Source organism: Colius striatus, chromosome 4 (genome assembly GCF_028858725.1).
Source record: "Colius striatus isolate bColStr4 chromosome 4, bColStr4.1.hap1, whole genome shotgun sequence".
In the NCBI taxonomy this organism is placed as follows: domain Eukaryota; kingdom Metazoa; phylum Chordata; class Aves; order Coliiformes; family Coliidae; genus Colius; species Colius striatus.
This window is the reverse complement of record NC_084762.1, coordinates 46,016,300-46,031,158: the sequence shown is the minus strand read 5'-3', so window position 1 is coordinate 46,031,158 and position 14,859 is coordinate 46,016,300. Positions and strand designations below refer to the sequence as shown.

The following is a 14,859-nucleotide window of genomic DNA, read 5'->3' as shown; positions in this document are numbered from 1 at the left end:
TCGATGCCTTTCGCCGCTTTTCGCTCCGTTACCCGGTGTCGGCCCCGCCTCTCTCTTCCACCCCTGCGATGGTTTCTCCGGGAAGCACCGGGACTTAGGGCCGCCGCTTCCTGCTTTCCGCGTCTGTCTTGTACCTGGTCCTCGCAGCAACCGTTGGGGTGAGGCGGCGGGGTGGGGGAAGGGGGGGGTCTGGGTGCTGCCGACGGGGAGGTGTTTGAGGGCGGGAATACGCTGGGAGAAACGCGTTCGAACCAGCGACCGTTGGCGCGGCTGCTGCTGAAGGGTAGCGATGGCGCCGGCCCCGCCGCACTAGCCGACGCTGGAGGCTGAGGCTCGGAGCCTCAGCCTTAACCGTCGGCGAGATCGAGCTGAGATTGGTTCTTGCCCCTCACCAGTTCACTTCGTTAAAGAAACACTTGTTTCAGAGCCCAATGGAAACGGCCCGCACCAAAGCAGAGCGGGGTGGCTGCTGTCGCGTTTGCTTTGTGGCAGAAATCTGCTTTCAGGCGTGGCGGACCTGTCGTGTATTTCCGGCGAAATCAAACGCGTAAAAGTCAATAGAGGTCAGGCAGGACGTATTAGTATGAGAAGAATCGTAACTTGTACGGTTTTCTCCTAGTTTTAGTGTGTTTTAAATAACGGAAGGCAAGGCAAGGCTAGAGACCCATCATTATACAAAATAATAACTACTTAACTGTCAGCTGACAACCACAGACACTTCAGAGTTTGTTCAGATCAACTAGGTCGTGTTTCTCCTTCCCCTACCATCTAATGTTGCACACAATTACCATATATCCATATCCATGCAGAGTTCTTTCACAGGCTTAATGACAGCTCTCAAAACCTTGCTTTGCTCTTGGAGACTGGGGCAAGTTCGCTTCTTGCAATTGGGTATATCAAGAAGGGATTCCAGAAAAAAGCTGGAAGACTGAAGACTTTGAAGACTGAAATTCAAGTTTAACTTAAAATTTCCTTTAGTGAGTTGTTTTGGTCTTTCATTTGCTCATATTTTCAGCTTGTTTTTCTCGTCTTCATTAGGGAAGTATTTTCTGATGGGAGAACATGGAAGTGTGTTAGAGATGTTTTCTATCCATGAACTTTAACGTTAAACCTTAGTACAATTTTTTCTAGTCCTAGCTCTGATTTTCTTGTATTTTTCCATATTTATTTCTCTCCCTAGAGTCCAAAAATCAACATGTCCAGCAAAAAGGCAAAGACGAAGACCACCAAGAAGCGCCCTCAGCGTGCCACTTCCAATGTCTTTGCAATGTTTGATCAGTCGCAGATTCAAGAATTCAAGGAGGCCTTCAACATGATCGACCAGAACAGGGACGGCTTCATTGACAAGGAGGACTTGCATGACATGCTCGCCTCCCTTGGTAAGGTCACTCTTCTGTTGAGAGTTGGCAAGCAAATCTGCTGTTAAAATGACGATGCTCAGTTTGCGACAGCTTCTGAGGGGTGCCTCAGTTTGCGTGACTCTGATCAGACTACTTTTTTGGTTTCGTTTGAATGCTAAACCAAATGAGTCCCTTTATTTGCAGGAAAGAATCCCACAGATGAATACCTGGATGCCATGATGAATGAAGCTCCAGGCCCCATAAACTTCACAATGTTCCTGACCATGTTTGGTGAGAAGTTAAACGGCACCGATCCGGAAGATGTCATCAGGAACGCTTTTGCTTGCTTTGATGAGGAAGCCACAGGTATGTGGGTAAAAGTCAGCCGCTTGGCAGAGGGAAGTACTTCTGTGTTGTTTATTTGGGTTTCTAAGTAGGATGCTGATTTTTTTTGCAGCTTTATAAATGAAATATGACACAGTAATTGTCATATTATCTCAGCAATTGTCATTATCACCTAGTGATGAGAATCTCATTTGTTACTAAGAATAGAAGTGAGCTGTTCTCTATGAGTACTGAAGACTGGTAGTAATGTTCTTCTGTGAGGCTTTGAAAAAAACATATACCCAGCCTCAAATGCAAAATAACATGCATTTGCTGTTAGAAGATTGGTAATATGTGACTTTCTATGGCATTGAAAAGGTAATGGATGTGAAATATGTTTGTCCTCCTCCTGCAGGAGGTCTGGGCTGCTTCTGAATTCTTTGATGTTTGTAATATATAGAGGCAGACTAGATAAACTCTTTTTCACCTTCTTAGCTAGCTGTATGTTATGGCTCTGATGACAAATACCATGTGTCATGCCCTCACCCACAGCTCAGTTTGTTTTCTGGTTGCAGGAAAAGTTGTAGCCTTAATGATCTAAAGATAAGATCTGGGTGAGGTCTAGGAGGCAGAAATGACAGACTGGACTGACTTGCATAGCAAGATGGGGACAAAGGAAAATGCAGGACTCAGTTTTACTGTGTCAGACTTTCAGGGTTGCTCCTGTAATCTTGAGTTTATGCTTTTAATTATTTATTCAAGTAGGCTAAGAATCTGGAGAAGTGTGTAGCAACCAGGGATGAATCCTCAGAGCAGTTCTGTGGAATTACAGAATATCAGTTCCTTGACATGTTATGAACAAGTCTTACTAGCGCCTGCTTTTCAGCCTGCTATGTAGCCTCTGTACTAGCGCTGTCACTGCACCTATAACTTTCCTCGCAAATACTGTCCACCACAGTTACTTCATCTAACGGGTAGATATGTGCTCCCAACTTTTCAAAGGATATTATTCCGTTTCAAACAGCTATTTTCAGTCTGTGTATTTTTAGCACCTTTTCCTTTTCAAAGAGCATCCTCTTCCTGCTGAGGTGTAGGTAAACAGGCTTTCTGTTGATAAGGCCTTTTCAAATGTTAATTGACTTCCTCCCTCTCAAGGGAAATCTCTTTACCATCTCCTAGAAAAGGATGTTTTGTTAGTAGGTTAATTATTTTCTCTCCACAGGTAGTCTGACTCACTGTGCTACAGTTGTGGGTTTGGTTTTTTTTTTGCCTCTTGTGTGCACCAAAACAAGAGCCTTCGAATTAGGATATAAAGAAAATGATTGTCTTAGCAGTTCTTTTGAACAGTTATCTTCTATGTCTACGTAAACAATAAGTTACTAGTTCAGGCCCCCATGTACTGATAAGATTGATTTTGTTGTCTTTCAGCTCTGTGTGGTAAATGTTTTAATCTAGTCCTAGGATGATTTGAGGATAATTGTTCCTTAGTCTCATATGTGTCTTATACCATCCTTAAATTTTAACCAGGAAACAGATAGTTATGCTGGTTTATTGATCTTCAAAATAACGTGTGATATACTTGTAGAACCCATGCTGTGTTTGCCCTGTATTAATTCTGTTCTCAGAGATGGCCTCTGATGGCTTTGTTCCTTATAAAACTTAAAAAAAAAGCCAACCAAAACCAAGCCAATCCAAAAAAAAATCCAAAACCATTTCCAGCTCTATCAACCGTTTTTTTTTTCACTTCATCATCTCCACATGCATGTGTGTTATGGGCCTGACATTCAAACTGTACATCAGTGTAGTTCTTATAAGAGAGACTACTACAAATTAGATCCTCTTGGTGAGAATAAGGGTAGTTGTACTTGGTTTTTACTTATATTTCCTATATTGCCAATCTAGTTGGTTATCTAGTTGGCATTTCTATTGTATGTAGTACTATGAAATTAGTACAAAAGTTTTTTCTGTCTGTGCTTGGTATATCTTTTGTCTGCTCTTTGATCCTGCATTGTCATATGGTTTGTGAACTCTGCCACAGGATAAACTTTAAACTGTGCTTCATGAATTTGTTACTCCCCATTTACACTGAAGCTGTGTATGAGGGAGAGTGGAAGCACTGTTTGCCTTACAATTAAGTGCTGCTAAAAGTTTTAGTGTATTCCTAGTCTGGCAACTTAGTTCAGTGTTTAAACACCTAGCTGTTCAGACAGAGCAATTAAGTCCTTGAGGCTAAACTTGCAGCACCAAAGCCCTTGCATTCTTTGAATACTAATCCTTCTGTCATCTCTCATCACTGCTTTGTGACGGTAGGACTGCAGAAATAGCCTAATCTTGTTAGCTGTTTTTCTCCTTCAAATCTGCAAAGAGACAACTAAAAAATTTGACCTGTTTAAGACAGGCCTGGCTAACTGAATATTCCCATCGGTTTTGAATAAAAACATCGCTGTTAGCCTTCTTCATTTGGAGCCAGTACGCAAGGGCTTGTCTACACTGGGACATGATGCTGGTTTAATTAGCTTCTGTTGAAAAAAGGACTTTTTCCCTTCCCTGCAGCATAAACCAACTCCATGATAATTTGTCATGCTCATTGACTTCCTTTTGGTCCCCCAGTTCCCTGTTTGGTTTTGTGTCTTTCATGAGCTCTGTTCCTGAAGTTATTCCACTCTCCTTCCAAGGCAGAACTTTTTTTTAACCACATTCTAATTGATTCTACATCAGTAGATGTGGGTGTCTACATGTGATTTCCAGCTGTTCAGCACATTTACACATCTTTTTTTTTTGGGACATACTTCTACCTCCTCTATTATGTTATTGATACTTCTGCAAATAAAGTTCAATAATCACTTTCTTGAGTGAAGCAACTATTGTGCATTTAAAGGCACAGGTATGCCTTATTTCAACATTAAGCAGTTTCTGCATTATTCTCTCTACCATTTGTTATGCACATTCCTTTTTTCATCTATAATGGCAACTGGTGGCTCTGCCCATCAATTGAAACTGAACTCAGAACACATTTAGCGATGGCTCATTTTTATATCTTTGTTAACTTCCTCCAAAACATTCTACTAATATTTTAGCATGAACCAAGTAATTTAATATATCCTACCTTTTTTTTACTATCTTCTCAACCTCTACTTCTCCAGTGTAACTATTTTTCCTCCCTCCTGCCTTAACCTGCTCAGTCCTGTCTAGAAGTCTTTTCTGTTACAAATTCCTTCCTTGGATGTTAGCCAGCAGCTCACCCTACCTGTAAACCACCTCCAGCAATAGTATTGTGCAGCAGTGAGGAGCCAACCAGTGGTTACTTAGTTCCCAGAGGAAACTGGTTTATAGAGGACATGTAAATATATCAAATTAAGTCAAGAAAAGTGTAATTAGATTAAGAGAACAGCTTGCGCAATGAAGACTATCAGTGGCAAGAACTTGTTTTTTCACTTTGAGCTATTGAGGATCAGTAGATGGAAATAGGTGTTACTAGATTACAGCAAATCAGGCCTTCTTTTCAAAAATCTGTATAAAATGCATCAAACTTCCCTCTCTTTCCCCTTTACATTCTTTCTAATTCATTTAAGGAAGCATTTTGGGCACTTCGTGCAAACACACTTATTATACACTGAATTAGCTAATTGCACATTTTGGTACGTCTGCCTTACTGCTTTTGACAACTCAGCTAGTGCATGCCTTCCCTTTTGCGTTTCTCTCTACTCCTCTGGTGCCAGGGTTCATTCAGGAGGACTACCTGCGGGAGCTGCTGACCACCATGGGTGACAGATTCACAGATGAAGAGGTGGATGAGCTGTACAGAGAGGCGCCCATCGACAAAAAGGGCAATTTCAACTACATCGAGTTCACGCGCATCCTGAAACACGGAGCCAAAGACAAGGATGACTGAGCGTATCCACGGACACCTGCAGATAACTTCCCCTCATTGCCACCCTCCCCCCAGTTTTGTTTCTCCTGATCTATTCTTTTTTCTTGTTGGGACCTCTTGCATACATTTCTAGCATTCCAGCTTTTATCGTCTGTGGACTCTGGGGCTGCTTAGGCACACCTGCACCTTTGTAGAAAGATTGGAAATGGGCAGGGGGAGAGGACAGCTTACAGGGAGAGACATTTAGGGATAAAGATCAGGGAGTGTGGAGGTCCAGGCAAAAATGTCAGTGCTACACATCCTAGCTAGATAAATTTTCCGTTTTTGATGGTAACTTTTCAAATAAAACACTGCTAAATTAGGTACATCATTAAAATTTTCATGCTAGGAGTGCACTGTTTATCTAATCATAACTGTAAATATTTTTGTAACTGTATGCAGTGGTGGTGTTACCTGTTTTTGCCTTAAAAATGAAGGATAAGTCACTTTAGCATCCTGAGGTTTGTACTTCTGCAACTGAGCACTTCACTTACTATTGTAAGCCTATCCAATGAAGAAATTGCCATCCTCTGAATTTAGTACATTGTAAATTAATGATTTCTGTCCAAGACTTGCACATTAAACATTGTGGCTCTTACAGAAGTAATTGAGGGGGTATTTTATCACCTTAGCGTCTCCAGTTCTTGATAGTGAGTACAATATCAATACTGCTTTTTTAAAACTTACATGGTAAATCCTAGGGTTTTGTTACAGAATGATGCTGTGTGTGAGTAGAATGCTTGAGCAATGCTTCTTACCCAGATCCACAAGACTGACAACATAGAATTTACATTTCCTTGCCACCATTTTTTTCCCTTTTTTTTTCCTCTTCCCATCTTTATTTTTTCAAAGCATGGTGAGAATGGGGTTGGATGAAGAAGGGAGGTTTTCTTTCTCTGACCTTTTTGTTTTTTATCTGAAAACATTATTTTTGCTTTCCAAATGAAACAATACACAATATATTTTTAAGAGATTCCACTGAGAGTGGTGTTTCGAGTGTGTGAGAAGGAAGGATTTGTTTTTGTTCCATTTCTCATATCCTCTAGTTCTTGTGGTGTGGATTGCATAGCAGATTTGTTACAGTTCTCTGAAGCAACTTTGACATAATCTGAATACTTGTGGTTCTGGGGGTTTTTGTCTTGAAAGGAAGGATGATCAGAGCTGCTTCTGTCACTTCTAGGAATTATATTGTTATCCCTTAAGAATTTATGTTACAAAATTAAGAAATGTCATTTAGCTGAAAACATTTTGCTGTTTCTTGGTAGGATGCTGCTGCCAACCAAACTTTTAATAAATTTAGTTAGAGGACAGTGATTATTTGTTTTAGAAATACACTGTTCTTTCATAAATAAACTACCAGGCATAACTGCCATGTTTTGAGAAGGACAATGCCATAAAAATCGTTCACTGGTACCTGTAAGAAAAAGCTCTGAAGCTTCTGCTGTGCTTCAGTCTCCATTAGCTTTGCAAAAGAACAGGGGCAGTCTGGACACTTAAAGGACCGCAGGATGCTAACAGTGGGAGTGGAGAAGATGCTGAAGGGAGGAAGGTTTCAAAACACTTTCAGAGAGAACAGAAGAAATCCAGATGCTTCAAAACCATTTTTTTTCTCAGTTGCTTCTTTTTATTTTCTGCAAACATTTACTTTTAGAGGGGGCAGAGATAACAAACTCCAAAAGACTCTTTTGTAAACGGTCAGTGAAACCAATGTTGCTGTGCCCGAAGGAGGCGAGGCCGGCCAGGCCCCCCGGAGCCGCCGGCGGCCTGCCTCCCTGCAGACGCGGATCGCGGGCAGGGAGCTGGGGTCGCGCTCCGAGCCATCGGTAGGTGGCGGTGCAGCTCCGAGCGCGGCCGCGCGGGGCACAGAGCTCCGGACGACCGCTGAGTCCCGAGGAGCCCAGCCCCTGCGGTGCAGCGCCCGGAGCAGCCCTGCGCCTGCCTACCACAGCCGGGACCAACGCTGCCGCGAGTTTTCAAACTGCAGGTCTTGCATGCACTGAATTTTGTCTCTTTAATCAAATGAATTCGTTACAGAAGAGAGCAAAACGAGGCGTCTGCAAACGCCGTTGTTACAGTCATGTACATAATAACACAGATGTGCTGTGTGTTTGAAAAGGATTGGGTTTCTAAAGGACTTAAAGCCTTCCCTGTAACTCAAAGCAGATACACTGCTCACGCATCCTGTTTCTCAGCAAGTGCTCTCATTGGTTTGTAATATTAGTTTTTTAAAACTACCCCAAATTCACATTTAGATGTTTGTGTAACTTTGTTCACATATGAAAGACTAAAACCTGTGACATAAACTAAACTGCCGAGGCCTGGAGTGAGGCAGCTGGTATTTATCTGTAGCAATAAATGCTGGTTGTTAGCCCCAGTTCTCACTGACAGGCCAGGGCTGGGTTGCTGTACAGCAACGCCTGTGTGCCATTCAGTCTTGTGATGACGCACTGTAATCCACGAATGCTATTGTTCTTAGCCGTGCCCTTGGGAGAATCTTTGTTTTACTCTCTCAAGTTTAATGGCATGTAATGCTCTCATAAAACCATGTCAGCGACTGATAAAATGGACTGTTGGTGGGTAATTCAGAGGTCTGGGATTTCTCTTGCAAAGAAATTTTAAACCCCTATGCTCACCTCTGATGCAGAAGGTGCCCTAAAGTCTGTATCTGTTTGCAACCAGTAACACTGGTTTTATAGACTAATTGCAGTTCTCAGTTCTGGCAAAATCAGGCTTGGCAAGAACCATGCAGAATCTCCAAGCGTTCTCACTGACATGGGTTAGCAGAACATGAAGGCATTTATAGTGGCCTGTCTTTCTCCTTTTTTAAAATTTTATTATTAATTCAGATGTTTTGTAGTTAGGTCACTTGAGTGGGGAGCTGGAACAATGCAGCCTTGAATCCTTTCAGCCAGAAGAGAGAATTAAAAGTAGGTCTGCAACATTCAGGCTGTTAAACCACCGAACAATGGAATAAGGCAGGGTGGAACCATCACAAGCAGCTGTGTTTCTTATTGTGATGATTTGTTTTGTTTTGTTTTTTGGCACATGAAGGAGCTAGGCAATGATCCCAGCAGAAGGGATTAAAAGAGATCAATTCTACCTGAAGAAAGACTCTTTCCTGCTCTTCAAGGTGAAGTTCTCAAAAGCTATGATGCACAAGTGGGGTTGGTGTGCTCATTTCCTGTGGTTGCAGAGGCAAAAGAGCTGAACCCTAAATGAGTTTTATCTCATAAACCGTTTCCTCTCTGTTTGTAAACATTTTCCTCTCCAGGACTGTTTGTGAGGAACAGTGTCTTACCAGGGCAGTCTCACACATGCTGTACCTGGCCTAACTCCCCCCCGCTCCCTGTCAGTGTAGGTAAAGACTTGCAAAGGTTGTGACTGCCCTTACTCTGCTTGAATGTCATGTGGCTGTAAGCAGCTGTGGCTTAGCACCCGACAGTCCTACAGCAACTCAACGATCTCTGTACCATGGGCAGGCACTTTGAAAGCTGTGCTGTCCCTACTAGTGAGTTACAGCCCTTACTCCTGTAGAAAGAGGAGTGGTGACTCCTTACCTTCTCTGCAGTATTTCTTCTTGATGAGATTCAGCAGCAATTCAGTAGATCCTTACTCAGTACACCTGTCTTAATAGTTACTAATTTTAGTGTTGAACTCCCTTAGATGGGGAGAGAGAGAGCAGCATCTGTCAATCTGTCAGGCATGCCTCACTGTGAATAGTACCAATGATGTCAAACATTCTCCCCTGTCATCCAGATACCGAGCAGTGGGTAACATCTAAATGTCACATAGAACGAAGCTTGGTCTAAAAAATGTGGGAGTCTTAAAAGAATTCATGTCACCAGGGTGGTATTGCCTAAAAACTAGGCACTTGGTATGACCTTTGTGGACTGTTCCCTAGCAGCAGGCACGGTTCATATTGCTATTCAAATAACCTTAGCCAACTGCTGACTCATCTCTGTTTCCACACTACCTATCCTTTTGCTTAAGCATAAAAATTGTTTTAGTAGCACTCATTAGCTGTGAAAGGCAAACTGAACTAGAGTTCTGTAATCACCATGAGATCAGAAGTGTTTAAAAATACAAGTGTACATATATATTTAAAAATATAAAAAAGCATTCACACAACTTTAATAGGGATGAATACCAGTCCCAGAAGGCTTCTTTCAGTGCTGCAAACTAAAGATACATGCATCTGGAAAGTTCCTTTTCAAATAACTGCAGGTCACTGTGACATTGAAAATGGTTGCAAAAAGCTACAGTGAAACCTCAGTCCTTGTGCGCTGCCCCCACACACATTCACAAGATTTCCTGAGAAATCTGCTCAGCTCTATGCCCCACAGCCCTAGAAAGCTTCAAAGCTGTAGGGCTGGAGTCAGTTAAAAGAAGAGTTGACAAGATTCATGTTAGCAAGATAAGCACATGAACTTTGTGATACATTTTTGGAAGAGAACTAGATGGGAAAAAATTACTTGTAGCTAGTGCATGCCTGTTACTTTTACTGATTCGGGGGATAAGGTATATTTATTAGAACCTGAGATATACAGTGGGCAAAGCACAAGTTATAAAGACAGTTATTGCTATCCTGTTGGCAAACAGGGGAACTTGGCCATGAATCTCAACCCTTCTACTTCGCCTGCCCTCTTCTGCTAATTAAAAAAAAAAACCTAAAAAGTATCAATGCAACGTTCAATGGTCAGCAGCCAGTATTTATTTTAGATTTTTTTTTTTAAATGAACACTATCTTAGAATTTAACTAACAATAACTAGTTTCTCTGCTGTAATGACTGTAGGTATGCAAACTGCACCTGTCTTGCTGGTGTCTGTTTTTGGTGCTTATTAGCACATCCATCTGTTCCATGGCCTCTTTTCCTAGGTGACGCAGGGAACAGCAGCACTGTTACAACTGTATTTGATGATGTCCTACCACATGGGGACTTAAGTGGATAGAGTCATCAAACTTGTGCAAAAGGATGAGTAAGGAATACACTGCAAAAATGCAGAACTCTGACTCACTTTACCAGAACTTGACTATGGGCTACCTGAACCCCCAAAGAGGAGGATAAACTGTTGCCATAAAATGCAATTATAACTGCAGGATTAGCAGAAACCCCACCTGGTAGCAGCTACAGGTGAACTGGGAGGCAACATGTAATGTAGAATGGACAATAATCAGAAGATTGAGTGATGAGGCTTGCTGTATATACTTGATCTTTAGTCTTTTCCTGTTGCAATGCAAGCAGTCTGGTGCTCCTGAAATTTTCTGCCTCCAAGTTGTGGACCTAGGATTTGATTTAGTGAGTAGTTATCTAAAGTAATGAAAACTAAAATATCAAAGACAGGGACTGAAGCACTCAAGTTTATTCCCTGATGCACTCGATCAGAGAGATGTCTCTCTAGTTGAGATCCCAGTGGTCACCCTTCTACAGCAGCTGGGCACCAATGCATAGCTCTTGAGGTAGCTCCTTACTTTGGCAGCTCTTTGCTTGTATTCCACAGCAACTCTTCCAGTGTTCTGTTTCCTATTTGATGTTTCACACTCTCTCTCTTCCCGCCCCGCCCCCATCCTTTCCTGTCCTTTGTGCAAGCACTTAAATGCCTTCCACATGTCAGGGGCCTACATCTACCCCTTCTATTATAAGCTTTACACATGCCTAAGAGTTGAGGCCCTCAAACAAGAAAGGCATTATCTTCCCTACTTTGTGTAACACACCTTGGGCCTCACCTTCAGATAAGATTCAAATCAGTGGTAAACTGCAATGCAGGCTTTGCAAATTTTGGGGAGTAAAAATGCAGGGACCTCCAGGATTAGAGAGTAATTCAGTGGCAGCTTTAAAAATCTGTCAGTATCTAACTCGGATGTCAGTACCTCAGACATTTCAGGCTCATGCCTGAAAGCAAATCAGATTCTTTTGCACACCTCCAGATGCACAGCACTGGGGCAACACAGCACAAATCTGTCATCTGAGGGCAGTAGGTAAGTATGCTAGGAAAACAGGAGACTGATGTTCTCACTAGTGATGCCTTGAAGATCTTACCCTATACCACATTTTCATGGCTGGTAATTATTTCTCTTCCACCACTAATCTCAATTATTACTATGAAAGGGAAAATATCAAACAAATGGGTGCTGGCTGCTTATTTTCACAATCACTTTGCAGACTCCACTTTCAAGTCACTTTCAAAACACTTCCCAGGATACTTCACACCTATGTAACTGATTCTGGATTATTCTTACCTATGACAGATTTAGTACTTACACACACCTTTTGCAGGAATGTTTTTGTTACCTACTGGTGGTTTTTAAAGTTACTATAAAAGCAAGGAAAGCATTTTGGGTGATGCTGTTATTACAAACAGGTTAGGGTGTGTTCATTTTTGTTATTTCCTTTCCTTCCAATCCCTCCAAGCCTCTCTTAAGCCTATTCATGAGCTTTCCTTCTACATGGAAATTGTACTGAATTCACTGAGGCTCAACTAAAAAGGCCATTTCAGCAACATTATGTGAGTTTCCAGTATTTACCCTTACATACCAATACGTAATTCTGGCTCACTTCCTGACTCTGCTGTTCTTAGTTTGAGATGGGTTTTTTTTCACTTTTATTTTAAAAGGTACATTTTGCTTCAGTTTCAGTCTACAATCAATATTGCATGAATGACTTTCCGACACATTTTGCCCCATTTTATCTCCATGGCAGGGGAAATTTTCATTTGGTGAATCTCCTTGCATTTGTCTGCTATATGCAGCTGACGTCAGACACCTGTGATATCTGGGCATGTTCTTACACAGTCCACAAAAGTTTGTTTCAAGCTTTTGTTCCCAGAAGCTATGGAGAAAAGGACTGTACAAAACCTATTTAGAACAAAAGTTGGTCTGGAGTAGGGAGGGAGAAGTTTTATCCCTGGAAATAAAAGCAGTGTGGCATAAAGGCATTTGTAATATGGGTTTCTTTTAATGAATCTTAACCACTTAGTCGACTCAAGACATTAAATTGGTCTTTCCTTAAGTAAGTAACTTTCAACACAGAAAAATTGCTTAAGATTGTGACACAGCTATCTGAACAATACTTCTAGTGTCTTGTTGCTTTTATTGCTTCTTTGCCCCTGGCATTTTGTATGTAATCATCTGAACACCATGAGACATATTGATTTGGGCCCTTTGCGCAGTACACTCTTGTTTTATATAAAGTTATACAATATGCTATTACTGTAACCAAGTAATAAATAAGAGCAGAGTTAAGACAGAAACTTTGGGCAAAGCCAGTCTGCGCTGTAATCCATAAACAGAAGTGGTTTGCACTCCTGAAATAAGATACGTATTTATTGGGAGAGAGACAGACAGACTCCTTTGGTAGATATTTTGCTGTTAGGCTGAGCATATTTCCTCTTACTATGCTAAAAAAAAAAAAAAAAAAAAAAAAAAAGCTGTCTGAAGAGCAACTTCTGTGCCAATGCTCACAATGCTCTCAGGGCTCCAGACAGGTGAGTAGGTCTCTCTCTGTGTTTGTTCAGCGTCTAGCAAAACAGAGGGGAGGCTGCATGGCATGAAAATATAGTGTCTTGAGGCATTTAAAAAAAAAAAAAAAAAGTAAAAAGCCACTTTTTCAGTAGAGGTGACAAAAGCTGTGTTTGAAAAGCCTCTGGGTTCGTCAGAACATCATTTCCACCTTTGGCTAGGCTGATTTAGTAGCTTGCTACACCATACTCGGGTGTTCTAGATAACAACTGGCAAACAAAATATTTCAAGGCTGCCTCATTCATTCTTCTCCCACAGCCTAATGACAAAAGGAGCCAATTGTACCTTGTTTGCTAACTACATGCTGTGCTTTATCTTGCATTTTGGCTTATGTTGTCATCAAGATGCTAATCATTCTGTGACAATGTCTGTGGAGCAACTTTATGCAGCTCTTGGCTGCCTTAAGTGGGCATGGAATCACAAAAGAGCAAATGCAAGCCTTGGCACCTGTTGATAACTGTTGTTTAGAAGGAAGTTGTTCCTTTTGCCAGCCAGTGGAACATCAGCTCTCCAGGCCACTAAATAAATGCTATTATATGTCATCTAGACACCATATGGTCTGCGTGCTTCTGGCTATAGCTGAGCCACAGCCCTCCAAGCAGGCAGGTGAGAATGCTAGCTTCCAGCTTCAGTAGCTACCTGCTTTAGCAGCAGGAAGGCTTCCACATTGGTGGGTGATGAAGACAAAAGGGGAAAGCCTCTCATAAAGCACCAGAAGGATTTTTTTCCCTTGTGAAAGTGCTGAAGTTTCTGCTGACCCTTTCAGGCTCAGATGAGTGAGTGATCTAGCCGTTTAACATCAGGTGTGCTCTATTGGCCTACAGGTCTGCATCCTGGTGTATCTGCAGCTCTAATGCCCTCTCAGAGAACTTGTATGTCTGAAACTGTGGCTTGAATGAGTTCATTTTATCTCATACAGCTTTTATTATGTTTTGCAAATGAAATCCATCCTATGTGGGAGTCTTATTTTGGCACCATGCTTGAACGGACAGAACCAATGCATGCGCATAGCTGGAGGTGACCGAGTTAAATATGTCAGCAGGCTAAGACCTTTCACGAAAAGGAAATGAGGTCTGAATCAATTCCTAGAGCAGCACAAATTAGTGAGCTGCTAAGAGCCATCAGAGAGGTTCCCAGAGAGCCTCACACAACCCGGGTAATTATAGCTGCAGGTGGCTACGAAAGCATGAATCACATAGGTGAAAGCAGTGCTTAAGCCTCAGCAAGACTGGTTTTATAAGGCTAGGAACTGAGTCCAACTGCATTGTATTGCCCTTACTGCCAAGACACCTCCAATCCTTGCACTAATGGCTATCCAGAGTGTAGCATGTTATTGCCATTTAAAACACCTGGGACCAGGACGAGTGGTATTGGCCAAATCCTAGTCTACATCCATACAATTAAATCCAGTACTTATACAAGTTTGACAGGAAAATTCTGTCTCCCTGCTTGCAACTCACTTTTAACAAGTAAAGATCTGTTTCCATCCTAAAGGAAAGCTTGAAAGGAACTTCTGTTTTTGAGAACATGAGATAACTAAGGTAACAAATGGCTTTACCATCTACCAATGTCCTGTAAACACAGATACACAGGTTTTGTGATGGAACTGAAAACTTCCAGGTTTCAATCCATACTGAACTTTAAGCTTTAAACTCTTTAACAGCATGAACCATACTTTTCCTGTCCTAATTGCTTATGTGCCTGATTGTCTGGAGTGGCCTTTTAAAGATGTAATTTTTTTTAGAATTCATATCTAATGTTCTAGGCTG

At 41.7% G+C, this 14,859-nt stretch overlaps 1 protein-coding gene across 1 annotated transcript; it reads left to right on the top strand.

Annotated features, from left to right (window-relative positions):
• The first annotated feature begins 52 nt into the window (after positions 1 to 52).
• On the top strand, positions 53 to 6,963 carry LOC104551472 (myosin regulatory light chain 2, smooth muscle minor isoform). Its single transcript, XM_061994864.1, has 4 exons — positions 53 to 158; positions 1,181 to 1,379; positions 1,545 to 1,706; positions 5,384 to 6,963. Exons 2-4 carry the CDS (start codon positions 1,196 to 1,198, stop codon positions 5,554 to 5,556), a joined length of 519 nt encoding a protein of 172 aa, XP_061850848.1. The 5' UTR covers positions 53 to 158; positions 1,181 to 1,195; the 3' UTR covers positions 5,557 to 6,963.
• Positions 6,964 to 14,859: the final 7,896 nt, after the last annotated feature.